Below are 17,974 nucleotides of genomic sequence, written 5' to 3'. Positions count from 1 at the left end.
ACAATGTCTTGCAGAAATTTAAACTGAAAATATGTTAAGAGAAATAACAGAGCAATTCTTACAAAAAATTAAACTGTTATGACAAGGGATCTAGCTGCCAATATTGATTTTATTGTTATTATGTATCTGCAGTGGATCTTTATGTTATGTTATAATCTTTTATCCAAAGATCCAATTTTTATGTCGAAATATGATAATAGGTGATCAAAAATTTTTGCATGCTCGATATGCAATTTTAAGCAAGGTTGACTCATTCTTTTAAACAATAGTTAAATGAAACATTAATGCGCATAGTTATGTTACTGATGCATTAGAAATTGACTATCTTTTTAAATTTCAATCTTGTTTTATAAATCAGTTTGAACCTTATAATTTGAATATATTAACTTTCAGACAAGGGCCTTAACTTGATCTAATATTCATTCTATATTATAAATATTGTGGTCTGTTTAAAATTATCATATAATGGTTTTAACATAATGCTATATTTTTGCCTATGAGCTGTTCATAGCACTTAAAATGAAATTATTGTTATTATTATTATTATTATTATTATTATTATTATTATTATTATTATTATTGCCGTTATCGTTATTAACATAATTGTTTAAAGATATAAAAGGATAAGGTTATAGACGGTTCAATTCGGATAATTATAAATACGTGTATATATTAATTACTTTAATTAGTTTGGTACTGAAATTTAATGGCTTTACCTGATCTTTTATCTTTCGAGATTCATGTTTCACCAATTATTATACTGATTTATGAAGAATATGTAATATTTTAGAAAAAAAAACTAATTATTAATATTTTTGTTATTATAGATGTAACGAAAATGGCTGCACAGCGGCATTTACAACCAAGCAATGTCTTCAGTTCCATTACAAAAAGGTTCACGGATTTTCAGAAGACAACATGCCTCCCATCGAACGATGTGTCGCTTACACCTTCGATGCCTATTCAGGTGGAACAGTAGAAGATCCAGGTAGAGGTAAGGTTCCCCGTTTCACGTCAATGAAAGGAGGCCTTCGAAGAGACTCCACAGAGAACACTAGTTCCTTATCGTTGGATGATAGTAGCAGCGCCTCCAGTTTGAAAGCGGATATTTCTGGAACTAGTACAGAAGGCAGAAGTAAAACTGATTCGTTACCTCCCTTTATGTCCCACGAGAAGTATGAGGAAGTTCAGGATCAATCGCAAATCCAGCAACAGCAGCAGCAGCAGCAACAACAACAACCGATGTCAGAACCACAGCAAATAATAGCTTCCCCTACGTCACAACTTACTTCTCAACCACCACTTTCTAGTCAGCCTTCTGCTACGAATATGTTAGATAACTACATCACAAGCTATGCGACGAAAGTAGTAAGTAAAGGCAGTAAGAAATGGATGGGTGACGTTACTTCTGCTACTGCTCCAAAGACGCCAGACAAAGAGAAGATACCAACGGAAAGTCTAATCGATCTGAAATCCAAGGATGTGTATGACTTTGATGACAAAGAAGATGATTCAGCAGATCTCGATGCAAGATTTGATCAAACTGCTAAAGTATTCAGACGACCCACCACGGAATCGAACGCTAGCCTTCTTGTTGAGGCTGCACTCGATGCGGCTGAGAGAGACATGTCTGCTAAGTTGACTCCGACATCAGTGATCACAGACTTAAAAACGGAAAATTTGTACGCGACTGAATCGAAGTATCTCTCACGGTTATCTATGGCAAATGGTCATCATGAGGAGCTTCATGCAACACATGATTTGCAAGGTGAAACTGATCCTTCACAAAATCATGTTGATCCTACTCACAATGAAGCGGCATACGGACTTCCAACTGGACCTGGAGATGAGACTGGTGTTCTTCAGCAAGAAATTGGAGATAATTTGTCGAGTGATGATGGTGATGTGAGTCCTATGGCTCCAGACAGTGTTCGCCAACATGAGTTAGCATCTGTTGGGGGAGATGTGGCACAGAATCTCAGTATTAGTTTAAAAGAGGCTTCAAGTAAAGGTAGTGGGATTCCTTCAGAACATGATGAAATACATCATCAGTTAAACATTCCTACTTCTGAAGGTATGGACGAAGGCTTGGATATGACATATAAACAATACGAACAAAGGCATTTAAGTGGTGGCAACTTGCAAAGTGCTGAAGCAACAGCAGATATGATGCATAGTCCATTGACCCATTCTGATATGGACATTGGAATGTCTCGCCAAGGAATAGAACTGGTTACAGGTCATCAAGATGTGGATGAGCTTTCTCCTCGCCAAGCAGGGCAGGCGATGGATCACCTAAGTCAGCTACCTGAGCTTCAAGAAGATCTTAGGTCAGAATTCCGTGTTCTACAGGGACATTCGCTACGAAGCCCAGATACTGGTCGTTCAGGTTTTGTTCCCCCTTTGACTACAGAGTCGCTAGCTTCGCATATGAATTCTGCCGAAACCATTCGTCTGTCTTTAATGAATCCTCAGGAACAGGGATTGGACATGTCAAGAAGCAGTGGTTATGGATTCACAAGACCAGATCTTGCTACTCATCCACAGTCTCGATACCAGGAGATTCACCGAGGAATGTTATATGAAATGGAGAGACCTCCTAGCCAGAGTGTTGATCTCAGTATGGGTGGACGAAATTTAGTGTATTCTCCTCCTGGAGAGATCGCTAGAACGCCCCCAGGGTATAGTCACACAGAAGTTCTTCGCGTGGCTGAGTTACAGCGACACGTTGTTTCCCAAAGTCTAGATTTAACTCCTACTAGGCACAGTATGGACCTTAGCTTACCTCGGACGATGCATGAATCGAATTTGGAACTTAGTCGTGCGATGTCTCCATTAAGTCCTCCCCACGGACAGATTCATTCCATTCCTGGCCGAGTGGTGTCTCCTCATTCACAGCTTATGAGTCCTGCTCCACAACCTCTGTTAGCATCTTCCCGTGTGGTTACTTCACATCATCATCAGCTACCATCCAGAGTCATGACTCCAAACCCTCAATCGCGTGTGATGTCACCACATCCTTCACAGATGGGTTTATCATCAACTCGTGTTATGTCACCGATTTCTCCTGCTCCAAATTTGGATCCAATGACTCGAATTATGCCATCAAACACTCCAAATCATGTTTCTGATATGAGTCGTATTATATCTCCTGTCAGTAACCAAAACATAGACCCTAGTCGTGTAATGTCGCCACCAGGTTATCAAAATTATCCTGTATCCCCCTCGCCGTATCATCCGCCACGAACATCTCACATTGCCTCGACGTCTCCATCCTCCTACCATCACTACTCAGGATATTATTAGTCTTTAAAGAAAGGTTAAAACTGAAAATTCCAAGAAACCTTAAAATATGCAAAACAGTGGAGTAGAAACGTACGAAAAGTTGTGTGTTGTTTGCTAGTGTTGCCAGATCAATGTTATCCTTATTTAAGTTATCTTTGTTAAGCCTGTTATCTGTGTGATTAATATGGGTTAATATCAAAATTCTTTTTATATGCATTTAATAGATACATGTATTAGTGTCTTCCTGAAATGAAATCAATAATTTGAACTAAAAGTAATACAGTTGTAATTGCATATTAAAATAATATATTCTTCGTTAATGCGAATATAAATAATAGTGATTCCTGTTACGCACATTTCCTTTGTGGAGGTTTACAAACCTAAATTTCTTTCTTTTTTCATTCAAAGTTTAAATGAAATTACATTTATTGAGCATAAAAGTGACTAAATTGGAGGTAGATAAAATTATGTAATGAAATTCAAACTTCTCACCAGAGTCCCATACTAATATAATCAAGAAAAATCACAATTAAAAAATTATAACGATAGTGTTACATTTTTCTATTGTTACTAAATTGGAATAAGTTGGCTTATAAATCGTTAAATGAAATGGTTGGTGTTCCTATTGGTTTAGTAGAAATTTTTGTGAATTGTAATCCTTGACAATCGAGGATGAAGTAACACACGTTTAACTATTATATATTTTCTTTATATTATTATTCTTTCTTTGAAATAATTTCGTTTTAAGCATCGTACATTGTGTCATGTTCATTGTCCGAAATATTTTCTTGCTTGTAAATGTGTAATTGATGTAATTGACCTGTACTTTGTTCATTTTTTACTCCAAATTATTTTGTTTAGTAGCTAAATATATATATATATATATATATATATATATATATATCCTCTTACACTATCTAAATAGTACAGTTCATGGTTTAGTGCTCTTTACTTTCGAAAAAAATTGAAAATAATAATACTTTCAGCAGTTGTGACACATTATCCAATTCTCTTTGTAGAATACATAAATTATTCTATCCTCTTTTGCATATCTTCAGTTTTGTTTCTATTAATCTGTGATTCATGAAATTTACTCTATACGTCTTGGTTAATCATAAAATAGTAGTTGAAGGAAACACGAGAACGGAAACTTTAAAATTAAGATTATTTATATTAATAATTTTCTCAATATTACTTCCTTATTGTGTAATATTCATGTCTATTTATAAACCAAATATTATTCCATTTAGCAAACAAAATTTTAAGTTATTTTGGTGCATAATTTTAATGGTGCTAACGTATAATATTGCTACTACTGCTCTCTATGTATGCGACACAAAAAAGTTGCATGATTTTCTAAGGAGGTTTCTGACTTTTCCTTGTTATGTGTTTCATGTGTATGTTTATTATAAATGGCAACACACAACTTATACTTGACAGTTGAAATGTTTGAAACACCATTTCTAAATTTACTTAAAAATAAAAAAAAAAAAAATATTAGAAAAGTCAAAATATTTAATGCAATTGATTTATAGCATAGGATGAATAACGTTTAGAATCATACCGTTGTCTTCCCGTTGCTTTTAAGGAAATTCAAAGTACGACGGCTCAAGAGACAGTGAAAGGATTTGTTTCAGCGTTATACACTAAGAGAAAAAAATTAAATACTTTCATTTGTAAAGGTTAGTAAGTATAATACACACCCCAAAAAAACTTTTTCCGGCCTAAGTTATCTTCCATTATGGATGCATTATTTTCCATTCAATGCATTATAACCGATCTTTCTGATTTTAATAGTGCAGGTCGGTCGATGTTTTACTGATTTAATTATGTGATAGATCCTTTTACCGCTTTTGTGAAAATATATGTACCGTAACAACTTTCATATGAAAAGTTGTAGAAGCATCTCAGATGTAAAAATTTCAGTGCCCGTAATTATTATTGAGCAGAGACAAAAGAGAGAGAGAGAGAAGACCGAAAAACAGAATGAAGTAAAGGACATTTTTAAAAAAAAATACTTCAAGGCAAACTTTTTTCCGGAATGTCCAGCTTTATTAAGAAAAAAGCCTTCAAAATCTTTCACTGTCAAGTATAAGCATTTGAATTGTTATTGGGGAAGAAATTTCTAGTCAACTGAAAAGAGAAGTAAAGACGAGAACTGATCATTGTATAACAATGAAATCACAGGTAATGTGCATAGTGTAAATAGACTTATTCTGCAAAGGTACATGTTTTGGAGCAATGTAAACATCTGTACAATTCATTTAAAATACCTCTGGACGCGCTAGAAAAAAAAAAGAATGATATTTATAGAAAAATGTTAATTTTTTTATGTAGAAATACGTAAAATGAAAATTTGGGCATTATATACATATATATATACTAAAGATGGCAAATTCATGCAAAAGACTCGTTTTAAATAGGCCTTACGTATGAGATAACATTTTTTAATACTTAAATTCAAGATTTTAAACTGACCTTTCCATTTACAATCAGGTAACTTTCTCCCACTCCCTTCCATCAATGTTTTTAAACAAAGAAAATAATAGTTGTGTATATTATTTCACCTTAGGGGTAACTTGCAAAGTTTTATATAATACTATGATGATTTTTTGTTAATGACAAACTTTGTTAGTGAAATCCTGGTACTAGAGTAAAGAAAGTTCTTTTCTTGAACTGATATTCGTAGAAGATAAAACTTATTAATACATATTAGTGTTGATTATGTAAGTATGTCGATAAGATGTTGTTGATAGTGTGTATGGATTTTTTTATTATTATTTAACAGCTGTTACCAAAGCGCAAAATAAAGAAATAACTCGAATAATTTATGATAAAAATGCGTAATATATAAGATAGAAATATATACATACATATATTTAAACGCATCTCTCGTGTGAATCCGTATTTTAAAACTCCATGATTGTTTCTGTACCGTGGGAAAAAGTTTTGTATTGTATGCTTCCAGAGTATTATGTGTTCATATACTGTTTAAGATGTATTATTATTATTATTATTATTATTATTATTATTATTATTATTATTATTATTATTATTATTATTATTATTATTATTATTATTATTATTATTATTATTATGATTATTATTATTATTAATCAAACTCACAGGTATGCGGAAACACTATCCAGAAATTCCTTATTAAAATGCCAAAGAGTTATGTTATTTCCAGTGGAGGACAATTTTCTTCTGCGTTTTTTTTAGCGCTGCTAAATGTTGTCATACTTTTTATTTAATATAAATAGTTGCTATTGTGTTTTACAAGCCAAAACATAACTTATGTTTATTTTTGTAGCCTACTTTCGTAAATATAATTTTATTTATGCTCATTGACCAATCATAAAACATTATTAATATAGCGCTTTTATTTGTACGCTTGTGTATTAAGGCTGTGATAGTTTCATCTTTGTACGTATGTATATATATATTGTTTCTAATTTCATTGCAGAACATAATCTACTACATTTTTTTATAACATTAAGTAGAAAAGCTTTGTTTCGTAAGTAAGAAGTATTTCTCAACAAGGAAATCATCCTGAAAATGTCTGTCACATTTAACTTCAAACACAAACGTGTTTTTTCTTTATTTTATTTCTTCCGAACTGCTTTCAAAATTGAAAAAAGAATATGAATACCGGCACCAATTTTATTTCAAAATATCTTATGCAGATTCTGATTTTCTTGTGTGGGGTATGTTCACTGTTCATATCTCAGAGTTTCTTTAGTATTAGTGATGTGAAATATTTTCTCATTGCAATGGATATAACTCAAAATATCTTGCTGATTATTTGAGCGCACTATGGGACTTAACACAATTAACCTAAAATCTGAAGTAAAAATATATTCCAAGTGTGAATACCTGTAAATAGGCTACAGGTTGCCTTTAAGCAGTTAGTTGTGCTTAGTAACTGTGACAGAAAAGCGACCAATATATTGACATAATGGAGGCAGCTTTATCCTACTAATCCGCAATAGTATTTCGTAGTAATTGTGTTATTATTATTTATTCCATTTTTAACCTATTTTTTCTTACAACAGAGGACATTATGACATTTTCAAATAACTTGATTTATAACTTTTTATGTGCTTGGTTAGCTAAATGGCAACGACACTCTAATACAATACGATGGAGTGACATTTTCTCAAAACATGCTGAGAATCACCGAATTAATACAAGAACCTCTTAATTATAATTCGAGAACAACTAAAATGGTTTTTATCAGTCTGTGGGAAAAATAATTTTACTATGAGCTCATTGTACACTTATTCGTTATATCTTCAGTAAAAATAATAGCCAATTCAAATTTGGAGAACAACAGCAGTATGTACACTTTGGTAAAATTGGGGGAGGAAAAGTTTCACCTTATGCATGACAGTAAGACAAGAACGAATGAAATTCATTCCCCGTACAGATTACTAAGAACTATATGTAGATTTATATTCTATTAGCAAGAGTTTAGTTTTCTTTATTTGTGGGATGTCAGCAAGGACCTCTGATAATAATTTTGTTTTAAGCAGTATATTATTTAATTCGGAAGTGAAATACCCTAATTTAAATTTCAAGTGTGCAGCAGTCACCGAATTAACTCCTTTTCATAAAAATCTTCCATGTTTAACTATCCTTTTCCATTACTTATACAAATGCTAAGTTACCAAAAAAAAAAAAAAAAAAATGCTATTTATGATTGGTCAACTGAATTGTTGTTTATCTTCCTTATTACTGTTTTAATTATTTTATAATATTATACAAATATATATATACATATAGATATATTTACATATAATTTATATAAGTTATGTCTTTCATAATATATATGTATATATAAATATATTAAATACGTCTTCGATATTTATATATGATTATTATTATATATATAAATACATAGATTCGCTTTCGTGCCAAATAACTGCTTCTTATGCAACAAAAACTTTTTGTACAATGGAAAATTTTTACAATATATGCATTAGTCAAACTTCTTCCTGTTGGCATGTAGTTCGATAAAAATATAAAAGATATATAAATACATAAAAATTTAAAAAATATTATTATTATTATGTAGATAATATGCCTAGCGATTACAGGACTTTCTAAAAACTTATCTGAGCGGACGAGTGGGAGTATTTTCAACACAAAATCAATTACTTTGAAATTGGCTTATCTAAGCCAATGTGTGAGTGTAAATAAAGGATTGTATTTGATGGTTTGTGTGCCGTGTGACAAATATAAAAGCTATTTGTGTTTGTGTTAATGTTGTGAGAATGAGCAGTTTGAATGTATGTATGCGTATTTGTGAGATAGTATGTACATAACAATGTTAGGCGAGATTGGTTGACGAATTGTATAAAGAACATAAATGAAGGAATGCCAAGGTTGCTTGTTGCATGAGGTTTTCTGTTAGAATGTAACAAGAAACAGTTTGAATAGATATTTTTTATTGGTAACCAGCGCTTATTGATTAACTGATAGGCAAAAGAATGGTATTGTTGGTGTTAATGAATGTTTTTATTGTCAAGAGTTGGATCAGTGGGGATACATGTTGATGCTTTAAAGTACAAGGAATCAAAGTATTTTCTTAGATTTTAATGTTTCCTTCTCCTAGTAAAGATATACACATTTTACATTTTCGTTATATATATATATATATATATATATATATATATATATATATATATATATATATATATACTATAAGAATGTAAAATATGTTGCATTTCTTTAGTACCTATAAAGAAAGTTACATTATATATTTTCATGCATATTTAAAATAAGGTTATTCGTTATTTGTACAAGTCTGTTTATTTCTGCTGTAGAAGCAAATCAGGTCTTGTTGTTAGATCATCATCCTCATATTTTTTCTGAAAGAAGAAAACCTTTAACAAAAAGTTGTAAATTTATAGAAAGTTTTTTTTTTTTTTTTTCTTCTTCAAATCTGGAATCCTGGAATAAAGGTAGTTAAATACAAATTCCATACACTATAACTTTTGGGTTAAAAAAAGTAAGGGAAGTAGCTAAATTATCCTTAGTTAAACTTCGTCGACTTGCATAGACTTACTTGCATAAACGTACTTGAAAACGTTCATTTGTGTGAAGTATTTAACATACTAATGATTACTACGAGTACAAACGTTATTTACATACGGTTACAGAAATGAGAAGAAGCTATGCGAAGAAAACTTAAGAGAGAATTATAGTGTGTACTTCTGAATACTTGCAGGATCAGAAATGAATCGAAATGAAATCTTTAAGTTTTACGGTGATGATGAGAGATGAGTGAAATGGTGGAATGAAGGAAGTGGGAGGAAACGGGGAAACCCCGAGAAAACCCACGAGCACGGTGTTTGTTCACCACAAAGTCCACACGGCGCGAGCTGGGATCGAACCAGGGACCCCAAACACAGGAGGTGAACGCTCTGCCACTGAACCACCGCGCCCCCTTGCAGGATCAAAGTGCATGATGTAGGTACAAATTGTCTTCTTCTCCGAAGTATCTTCAGCTGAGCTTTGTTTTCGTAATTTTGACACTGATTTATGAAAGCAATAATGTCGTATAATAGTAAGGTAAATGTGAAATGCTGACATTTTACCTTACTATTATACGACACTATTGTTTTCATTGTTTGCAGTGTCAAATAAACCTGATTTTACTAAAAAAGTTAAGTTATATGATAATACACTGATGGTAATTACGCATCATTGAGGACCAGTTCGCATCGTTGAGTAAGAAACCGTGATTTTCCAAGCACTATTTTTCATTCTGATGACCGAAAATTGTAAGTATTTGAAGAGAGTCGTTAAAAGGTTTTTTGATTATATCTTGAAAACATTGTTAACTTTTTCCTTAAAATAACTTTTTTACACAATATCTGTTATATATGAATCCATTATTAAGCATTTAGGACAGGAGATAGGAAATATTAAGATCTTTGAAATAATAAACAGAATGGTACAACGTAGCTCCCTTCTGCAAAATATTGTATTTTAACAATGATTGTTTATCGAAGGCAACAGGAATTAGGAATTACAAAAAGCAGAATGATTGCTATAGTTGGTGGCATATCTTTTGTATACCATTTTACTTTTTATTTTTCATATATATTGATAAAATATGACGCATTGTTTTTAATACTTATTAATTTCATTATCCATAGTGTAAAGTATATCAGTTGTATCTGTTTTCATAATTATATGCATGCAAATTGTACCTTCACATTAGATATATTCATTGATCTTTTGCGTACTTTCTTATTTGTCTGTACCAAATATAGTCATTGTTCACTGTAAAATTATTGTATTTTAAACTTTATATTGTAATATTTGCTTTCTAAAAATTCTTTCACGATGTCATTTTGAAATCAATAAGTAGTTATTATAACCACATTTGTTTTGTCTTAGAACTACTTCCAGTATGTAAACTGATGTTATTTACAATTTTTTCTTTGTTGTATTCGTATATTAAAAATATATTTTGTCAAAGATAAACGAAAATCATGTACTACATAATGTACACAAAAAATTTAGAAATTTATGTAAAAGTACTATTTTAAAAAGAAGAAATGTTTTTTGATATTAAAGTATGAATCAATAATTCATTACTGTATCTATAATGTCAATGTTTTTGGCATTATACACACATTAAGTTTTGATCAAGAAGTATGATAAATGCTTTATTATAAGAGAAAGTCAAGGTTACAGTTATTAAAAAGTTTTTATGGACAAATTTTGAGTAAAAATTCGCGTCGTAATAATGAAAATGGATCTTTATAAGATATGGAAAATTTTATGTGATAATATGTGAAGTAACTTAGTCTTAAGAATCACTTAATTTCTTTACAGTTTTAATAAGATTAGACATTTGTTCCTGATCTAACGAACCTAACCTACTTTTTCTGAGGATAAAATGTGTCAGAGAAATGTGTAAGATAAGGGGAAATAATCTATCAAACAGATTATATTCACTAGCATAAAAATAGAAAAAGTAAAAATACAACAGATAATTGTCACTTTTCAATACTGAATTGAAATCATTAAGAACCTTTCCTTTCATTTTAGTTATTAGTATAGCTTAATAAATATATTTGAAGATTATCATAGATGATATAACAATAAGATACATTATATTTGAAATGTTATACAGAATATTTTACAAGGGAGTATAGCTGGCGCTTGCATAATCATACAAGTATTTGATAACTTTAAATCAAACAGAAAGTATCAAAATTACAGGAAAGTAAAATTCTTACATTCTAATGTAAGACGGAATATCTAACGCTCTAGTATATAACTAGCTGTTGAATACAGTAGCTTCTATAACTTTAATTTGATAAATATTAATTAACTGTACGTTGATTAGTGTCCGTAAATAAATGAGAAATGAGTATAATGATATGAAAAAGGTTTAAGATATGTGTTGATCAGAAAATTTCACAGTGCTTTGTTTCATTACCGACAAGACACAACTCTCTTCTTTATTACTTAATTGATATTTTTTCTTTCTTTCCACTTTATATCCTATGTGTGTAGACAAGGTTTCTTTTCCGCTTATTTAATACTTCTATTTAAGTAAAATTCATGCTTATCGTTTATCAAAATATATTGAGATGTATCAAATTCTTGAATTATTACAAAATTGTGTTATATTTTCATATAGTTTACATGTGTAGTATATTGTACTTGTTTGTATATCTTCATGATATTAATATCACGAAGCTTTAATAGTGATATTGACAACTAAAACCATTTTTTTCATACTGCTACAGAAAAATTTTGGTGTTAGTAAAAAAAAAAATCGCCGCATTGGTTTATACCATACACAGGCAATCAGATACATTGCCAAAATATATCAAAGAGGTGTAAGCGAAAGTCGATTGGTTTTATGGTCATCTTTTGAATATATATGTTGTATGAGAATGTACAGCTGCCAGCACAGAAATTTATACCCACTTCATACATGCTCTTGTATAGAACTGCAGGGTAAATGAAGTAATACGAATAGAGTTCAAAAATTTTACGCAATTAAGTTCTTTCTATATCTATATAAATATATATACTTTCAAATTATTTCATTCGTTTCTAAGTTATTGACAAATGAGTTAGAATGAAATTTTTAGTTTGATGTTCCCCGCTAAAGTAGAACTCATTAAATGAGATAGAAGATAAATACAAGTGAATGATTGTAATAAATTGGTAGAATGAGAAAGTGGTAGGTAACGGAAGATTCCAAGAAAATCCATGATCACGATGTTATCACTACAATTTCACGAGCCTAGGGTCAAACAAAGGATTTCTTGCGCAAGAGATGAACTCAGTAGATTACTTTATCGTTACCGATATCGTTAAAAAAATCAGAATATGGTTCTTTTTTTTTCATATTTGTGGATCTAATTATAATTTCTACAATGAGGTTTCTTGTCGCAAAGTAATATTAACCATACCCTTATGATGAATTTGTATTTCCACAAAAAACGTGTTAATTAAAAAAAAATCGTTTTAGTTTAACTACATTTAGAATTAAGACCTAATGCAGAAGTGTGTTACGATGTATCAAATTGTGAAAGGTGTTAAAAAAGGAAAGAACGATTGTTGTTTGAATGTTGTCATTTAAGAAAGAGAAATAGAAAGAGGTATACAAAAGGCAAAGAAGGAAGAGAAAGATCAAAACATCAAAAAGCGTATCGTTGGTTCATGTTTCGAATTTTGATAGCCATATGTGTGCTTAAAGGGTACCGCGTGTTGAAATATATTGTTTGGAAGGCAATTAATGATTCGGAATAGGGAAGTCGTTGTGCACAACATGGAGAAAGGGCGTGTTTGTTATTTTTTAACGATATAAATGTGAGAAAATAAAGAAAGAAAATGAAAATTTACTTTAGAAAGAAAATGTAGAAATTTTACAGTTATAGGTATACATTTACTGATATATAAGATGAAATACTATAGATGAAGAAAAACGAAACAGCTGTATTTTTGTTTTTCATATTTGTACAAGGACCCTTGAGTACAAAGTCAGGAGATTAAGAAAAAAAAGTTTAGTAGTCTAGATGTAAGTTTCGTGCAAGTAGTTTTGTTAGAAAACAGTTATTTCAATGACCAAGGTAAATATAAGAAATAAATAACTTAAGTGCAAGGGTTGGATTACAAGAGATATGCTCCGTTGTATTAATCTTTGATAGAATAGAGCATTAGATAAAATAATTTGCCATTTTGTTTATTTATTTTCATATTTTGTTTTGTATTTGTTTGCCCTGTTTAGCGATGGTCTGTATTCACTCTATTCTCTCTGTTCTATATTCTATATTATGGCTCCTATGTATTTTTAGATTCATGTAATAAACATTTGTTCTGTTTGGTAATATTCCTTCCATTATTACATAAAACTGCTTTATATGTGGGTTTTCAGGGACTATATTCTTAGACCACTTTCTTTATTTCATTTACTCCTTGACCAAGTTTATTTTTTGCACTAACAGCTGTCTTATGTTTTCTTCTTTTGTTAGGAAACCCTCGGAATAGTAAAAGTATTAAGTTGCCTCAATTTTGTGCTATTTTGTCCATTTGAAACATTTTGCATAACAATAAATATTGTGAATTGAATTATATTCAGTTAGTAGATAGAGCGACTTTAGCAGCGGTCCATGTTTTACATAGTCGAGAGTTAGATGTGTAGCGACGTATGATAAGTATACTAGTCTGGACGTAGTTTGGCAACGAGTGACAAACACATGCATTTGTTTCTTGCACTACACAGATAGTATTGCTAAGTACTCTGTAAGAAATCTGTTATCTGGTTACCTTAGTATGAGACAAACATAAATTTAACATTAGGATGGCATACAAAATGATCCACTATTTGTTCCTTTGATAAAACGTTTACTTGTATTAAAAACGTTGTAATGAAACTAGTATCAAAAGAAAGAATATACTGTGGAAAAATGGTCTAATGCAGAACATATTTAGTATAGCCGCTATTTTTATTTTGAACTTCATTTGAACTATCTTGTTGCTTTCCTGACGGCATATATTTTCCGTAATTTTACTGCACGCCTGATAATAAGTCTTCTGACCTCCATCAAATTTTGGTGATATTTTGAAAAAATCGTTTCCTTAAGGTACACCTCACAGAAATAATCAAATGGTCAAGTTCTGGACATAAACCACTGCGTGTTGATGGGCAAAACAGTGCTGTGGGACAGTGATTTTGTAGCATGGTCAAGTATTGCTCACTGTTTACCATTTCTTCAAAGAAGAAAGGTCAAATCACTCTGAGGATGGAAACTGCGATCTACACTGTAATCATTCGAGCATTATGTTTTCCATGAAACAATCATGGATTTCCATTAGCCCAAAATCGCACATTTTGTTTTATAGACACACCATCCAAATGAAAGCTGCACCATCCATATTGGCTCAACAGAAAACCAAACGTTGTTATGTCCTTAACGAACGACCATTATCAGGGTGTCTACTAAAATTCCAAAATGAAATTTCGTGACTTTTTCGTGAACTTTTCTTTACCAAACCATAAAATTTCGTGACATTCTCAAGAGGGAATTTGGGTATGAATCAGGCCGAATTTTCATGCATGAAATAGAAGCATGCTTTGCTAGCGATTTAGTAGCGTCTAAAGCCGACCATAGACAATTTTGGTGGTGAATTTTGATGTTTTATTGAATAAAATTTTCCAGTCTGTACTTATATTAGTACAGATAACAAAAAATCGTGACCCAAAAACTAAATTTCTTGACTTTCATGTCCGTTTTCTGATTTCGTGGCATTCGTGACTTTCGTGACCTATAGACACCCTGATTATTTTCTATTGCTTCTGGTCATGTGAGTTCCTGCACAACATGATGTACGGATACATATGGAGATTAGTTTTCAGAATCCGTTGAACACAGCATCTGGATACTCCTAGTTGCTTTATTGCCTTTCTAGCCGATTTGGCGGGACTCTTCTATATGGCAACTTTTACCGTTTTGATATTCTGTGGCGAACATATAGGCTTCTTCGAGGACACGTTGGTTCCAATTTGTTCCTTCGCGCAGAAATTTTCGGTTTATGTTGAGTGGCCCCATCGAGTATGAAACTTTTGAAAACGCCTTTGAAACAAGTTTCATAACAAAATAAAAGAAAAAAGAGCTAAATTTATGATCGCTGTTCCGTTGTAAATCTCCTCCTGTCAGCCATCTTTTTAACCAAGCCCTCTAGTGACGGCGTCGTGAGTTAGACTCCCTTTCGTTATTTAATTGTTTCTCCAAACTATACTGCTGCTACATTTGAGGTGCAAAACTTGATTTCCGGTCCACCTGAAACGATACTGGAGAGACAAATGGCGGAGCATTTCGTGCGCCATCGTGTATTCAAGAAACTGTACGTACTATAGATTGTGTACGCAGAAACACATATTAATAAACTAATGTTAAAGCATGGGGAAAGCTAAAATATCTCACGTAGAGAATTTAAATACTCTACTCTAACTCCGATAGATATTACAACGAAAAAAAAAATCTTTTAGTGCGTAAGTGTCCAAAGATTATTAGCACTACTACTCAATGGTTCAGTATCGAGCGTAATAACTTGTTTCTGGCTTTTCACATTGTCCCAATCTATTTGCAGTAGAATATAAATCAGAAGCCTTAAAGATAATTAAATCATAGTTGCAAAGACAAACCATGGTACTCGATGTTATCTAAAATACTATTTGCTGTGACAGTAATTCTGACATAAATTGACAAAGTTTGTTGTGTATTTAATAATAATTATATAAGACAGAAAAGACGATGAGTTCTTCAAAATATAATAACAATATAAATTGCATCAGAGAATCCAATCTTCTTTAAAGTTTACTGTAAAAAATGTTAGATAATATAAATGCATAAACCTATGAAACTATCGCTAACAGTTGCTCAAATAGTTTTTTTTTTTTTTTTTTCATTTAGATTTTTGTTTATATTACCAAACGAATTCTTTAGTATTGCGTGGAGAATTATAAATAAATATCTTCTGTTGTATTACTGAAATGCTTTATTTCTTAAACCATAGAGCTTCCTTAATCGGAGCATATCTCTGTATACTATCCCAAAGTAAACTAACCATATTTTTTTTATATGTATGCAATCTAAAGTAACAAAATATACAAATGTTTTGTAAAATAAAATGTATAAAAGATATAAAAGAAAAATGAAAGGAAACAAATCCCAGACAAGAGTTGCTTTCTAAACTACCTGTGATACTCGAAGTGTTATCTACTACACTGCAAAGGCAGAGGCTGTAGTGTGCCCTTTAAGCTACACTGTAGGTCTCTTGTCTACTACGTAGCATTTTGTGAATTCTTACATTGTTGTGATACGATGATTTTAACCATGTAATCTCTTTCTATATTTTTGCCATTGAGATTCCGTAGGTGCTAAATAAATATTGTAACACTCGGCACATCTTTCTTATTTCATTTATTGATGTCTGCCGTTTATTTATTAACATCGTGAGCGCTCCCCGTTTCTTAAGATTTAGTTACACTTTAATTACGAAATTACATTCTGCAAATATCTATTGTTATTTCTGTTTAAACTTGTGCGTTGAATTTTACTATTTTCATGTTTAAAAATAAAAGTCAATGTTAAAATTATTAGTACTTACAAATTATTGCGATCTTAGATAAGGTAATCAAGGTAAAAATTTCGCGAGGTTCATTTTGTATAATAACCTTATAAATTAACTATGACTTCACAAGATTAGGTAGCTTACTGATCAACAATGAAGAACTTCTGGGAATGAGGTTATTATAAATCAAACAAGTTCATAATACTAATACCAGTTCCTAAAATGTTGCGTTGTAAAATTTTACGAACAGCTTTAAAAGAAATGATGACCAAGTCTCATTCATGTATATAAGCCCTTAGAAAATGTACAAACCTATAAAACAATTTGACATCAGTATATGCTTCTATATTAAACCGAGCGCCTATATGCATTTGTGAAACCAAAGACAAATCAATGGAAGAAAAATCAACGATGAGTTAAAAATTTGTACCATCACATCAAACATTGTAGATCGGTTGGAATTGAAAAGCGTCTCGCTTAAAATAGGATTCGCTCTACTTCGTAGTACAGAATTCTTAGTAGGTGATTCAACATTGCACCACAAAATTACTCAATACAAACACCGTTACAAGGGATGACCACGCTTGGACTTTACCTGACGAAAATAAAAAAATAATTCTTGTTGGTAAATTAATGCCTTAAATATATATCGGACAACGCTTTTGTGAACGAGAATGATAGGATTCCAAGCACAAGAAACGAGAAAACCTGTGAACTCCGTTAGGAAACTTCTTGCTAATGACAATCATTTGAGCCTCCGGGAAAACAGCAATATTTTCGATCAATAAGAAGATCATTATAACTCAGGAAGATTTAAGGGAAAGGAAGACATGCACCCATTTAGCACCACACTGAATAATGAACAGAAGAGGCAGTGAGCTTCAAGTTGCAAAGACTTCGTCGTGACAGCGAATTTCTCGCCAGATTTCATCAAAACTATTCTCACCTGAGGTGGTGTTTCAAGTACGATCCTGTTACCAAACTACAATCACCGATGTGGGCCAGTCCAGGGAAGCCTTACCCAATCAAGATTCGAATGCAATGATCATTATTTACAAGTCTTAGTTGATTTTCT

The 17,974-nt window shown here is 31.7% G+C and overlaps 1 protein-coding gene across 2 annotated transcripts in view; it reads left to right on the top strand.

The window, feature by feature from the left end:
• LOC145680582 (uncharacterized) overlaps positions 1-16,939 on the top strand; it is a 133,236-nt gene extending 116,297 nt beyond the window's left edge. For both annotated transcript variants that reach the window (XM_081751234.1, XM_081751232.1), the window contains exon 9: positions 828-16,939. In XM_081751234.1, coding sequence (XP_081607360.1) covers positions 828-3,306 — 2,479 coding nt within the window. In that variant the 3' untranslated portion in view covers positions 3,307-16,939. The remainder of the gene's footprint in view (positions 1-827) is intronic.
• The last annotated feature ends 1,035 nt before the right edge of the window (positions 16,940-17,974 follow it).

Source organism: Thermobia domestica, chromosome 3 (assembly GCF_964235325.1).
Source record: "Thermobia domestica chromosome 3, izTheDome1.hap1.1, whole genome shotgun sequence".
NCBI lineage: Eukaryota > Metazoa > Arthropoda > Insecta > Zygentoma > Lepismatidae > Thermobia > Thermobia domestica.
This window is presented reverse-complemented; position numbering and strand designations above follow the sequence as displayed.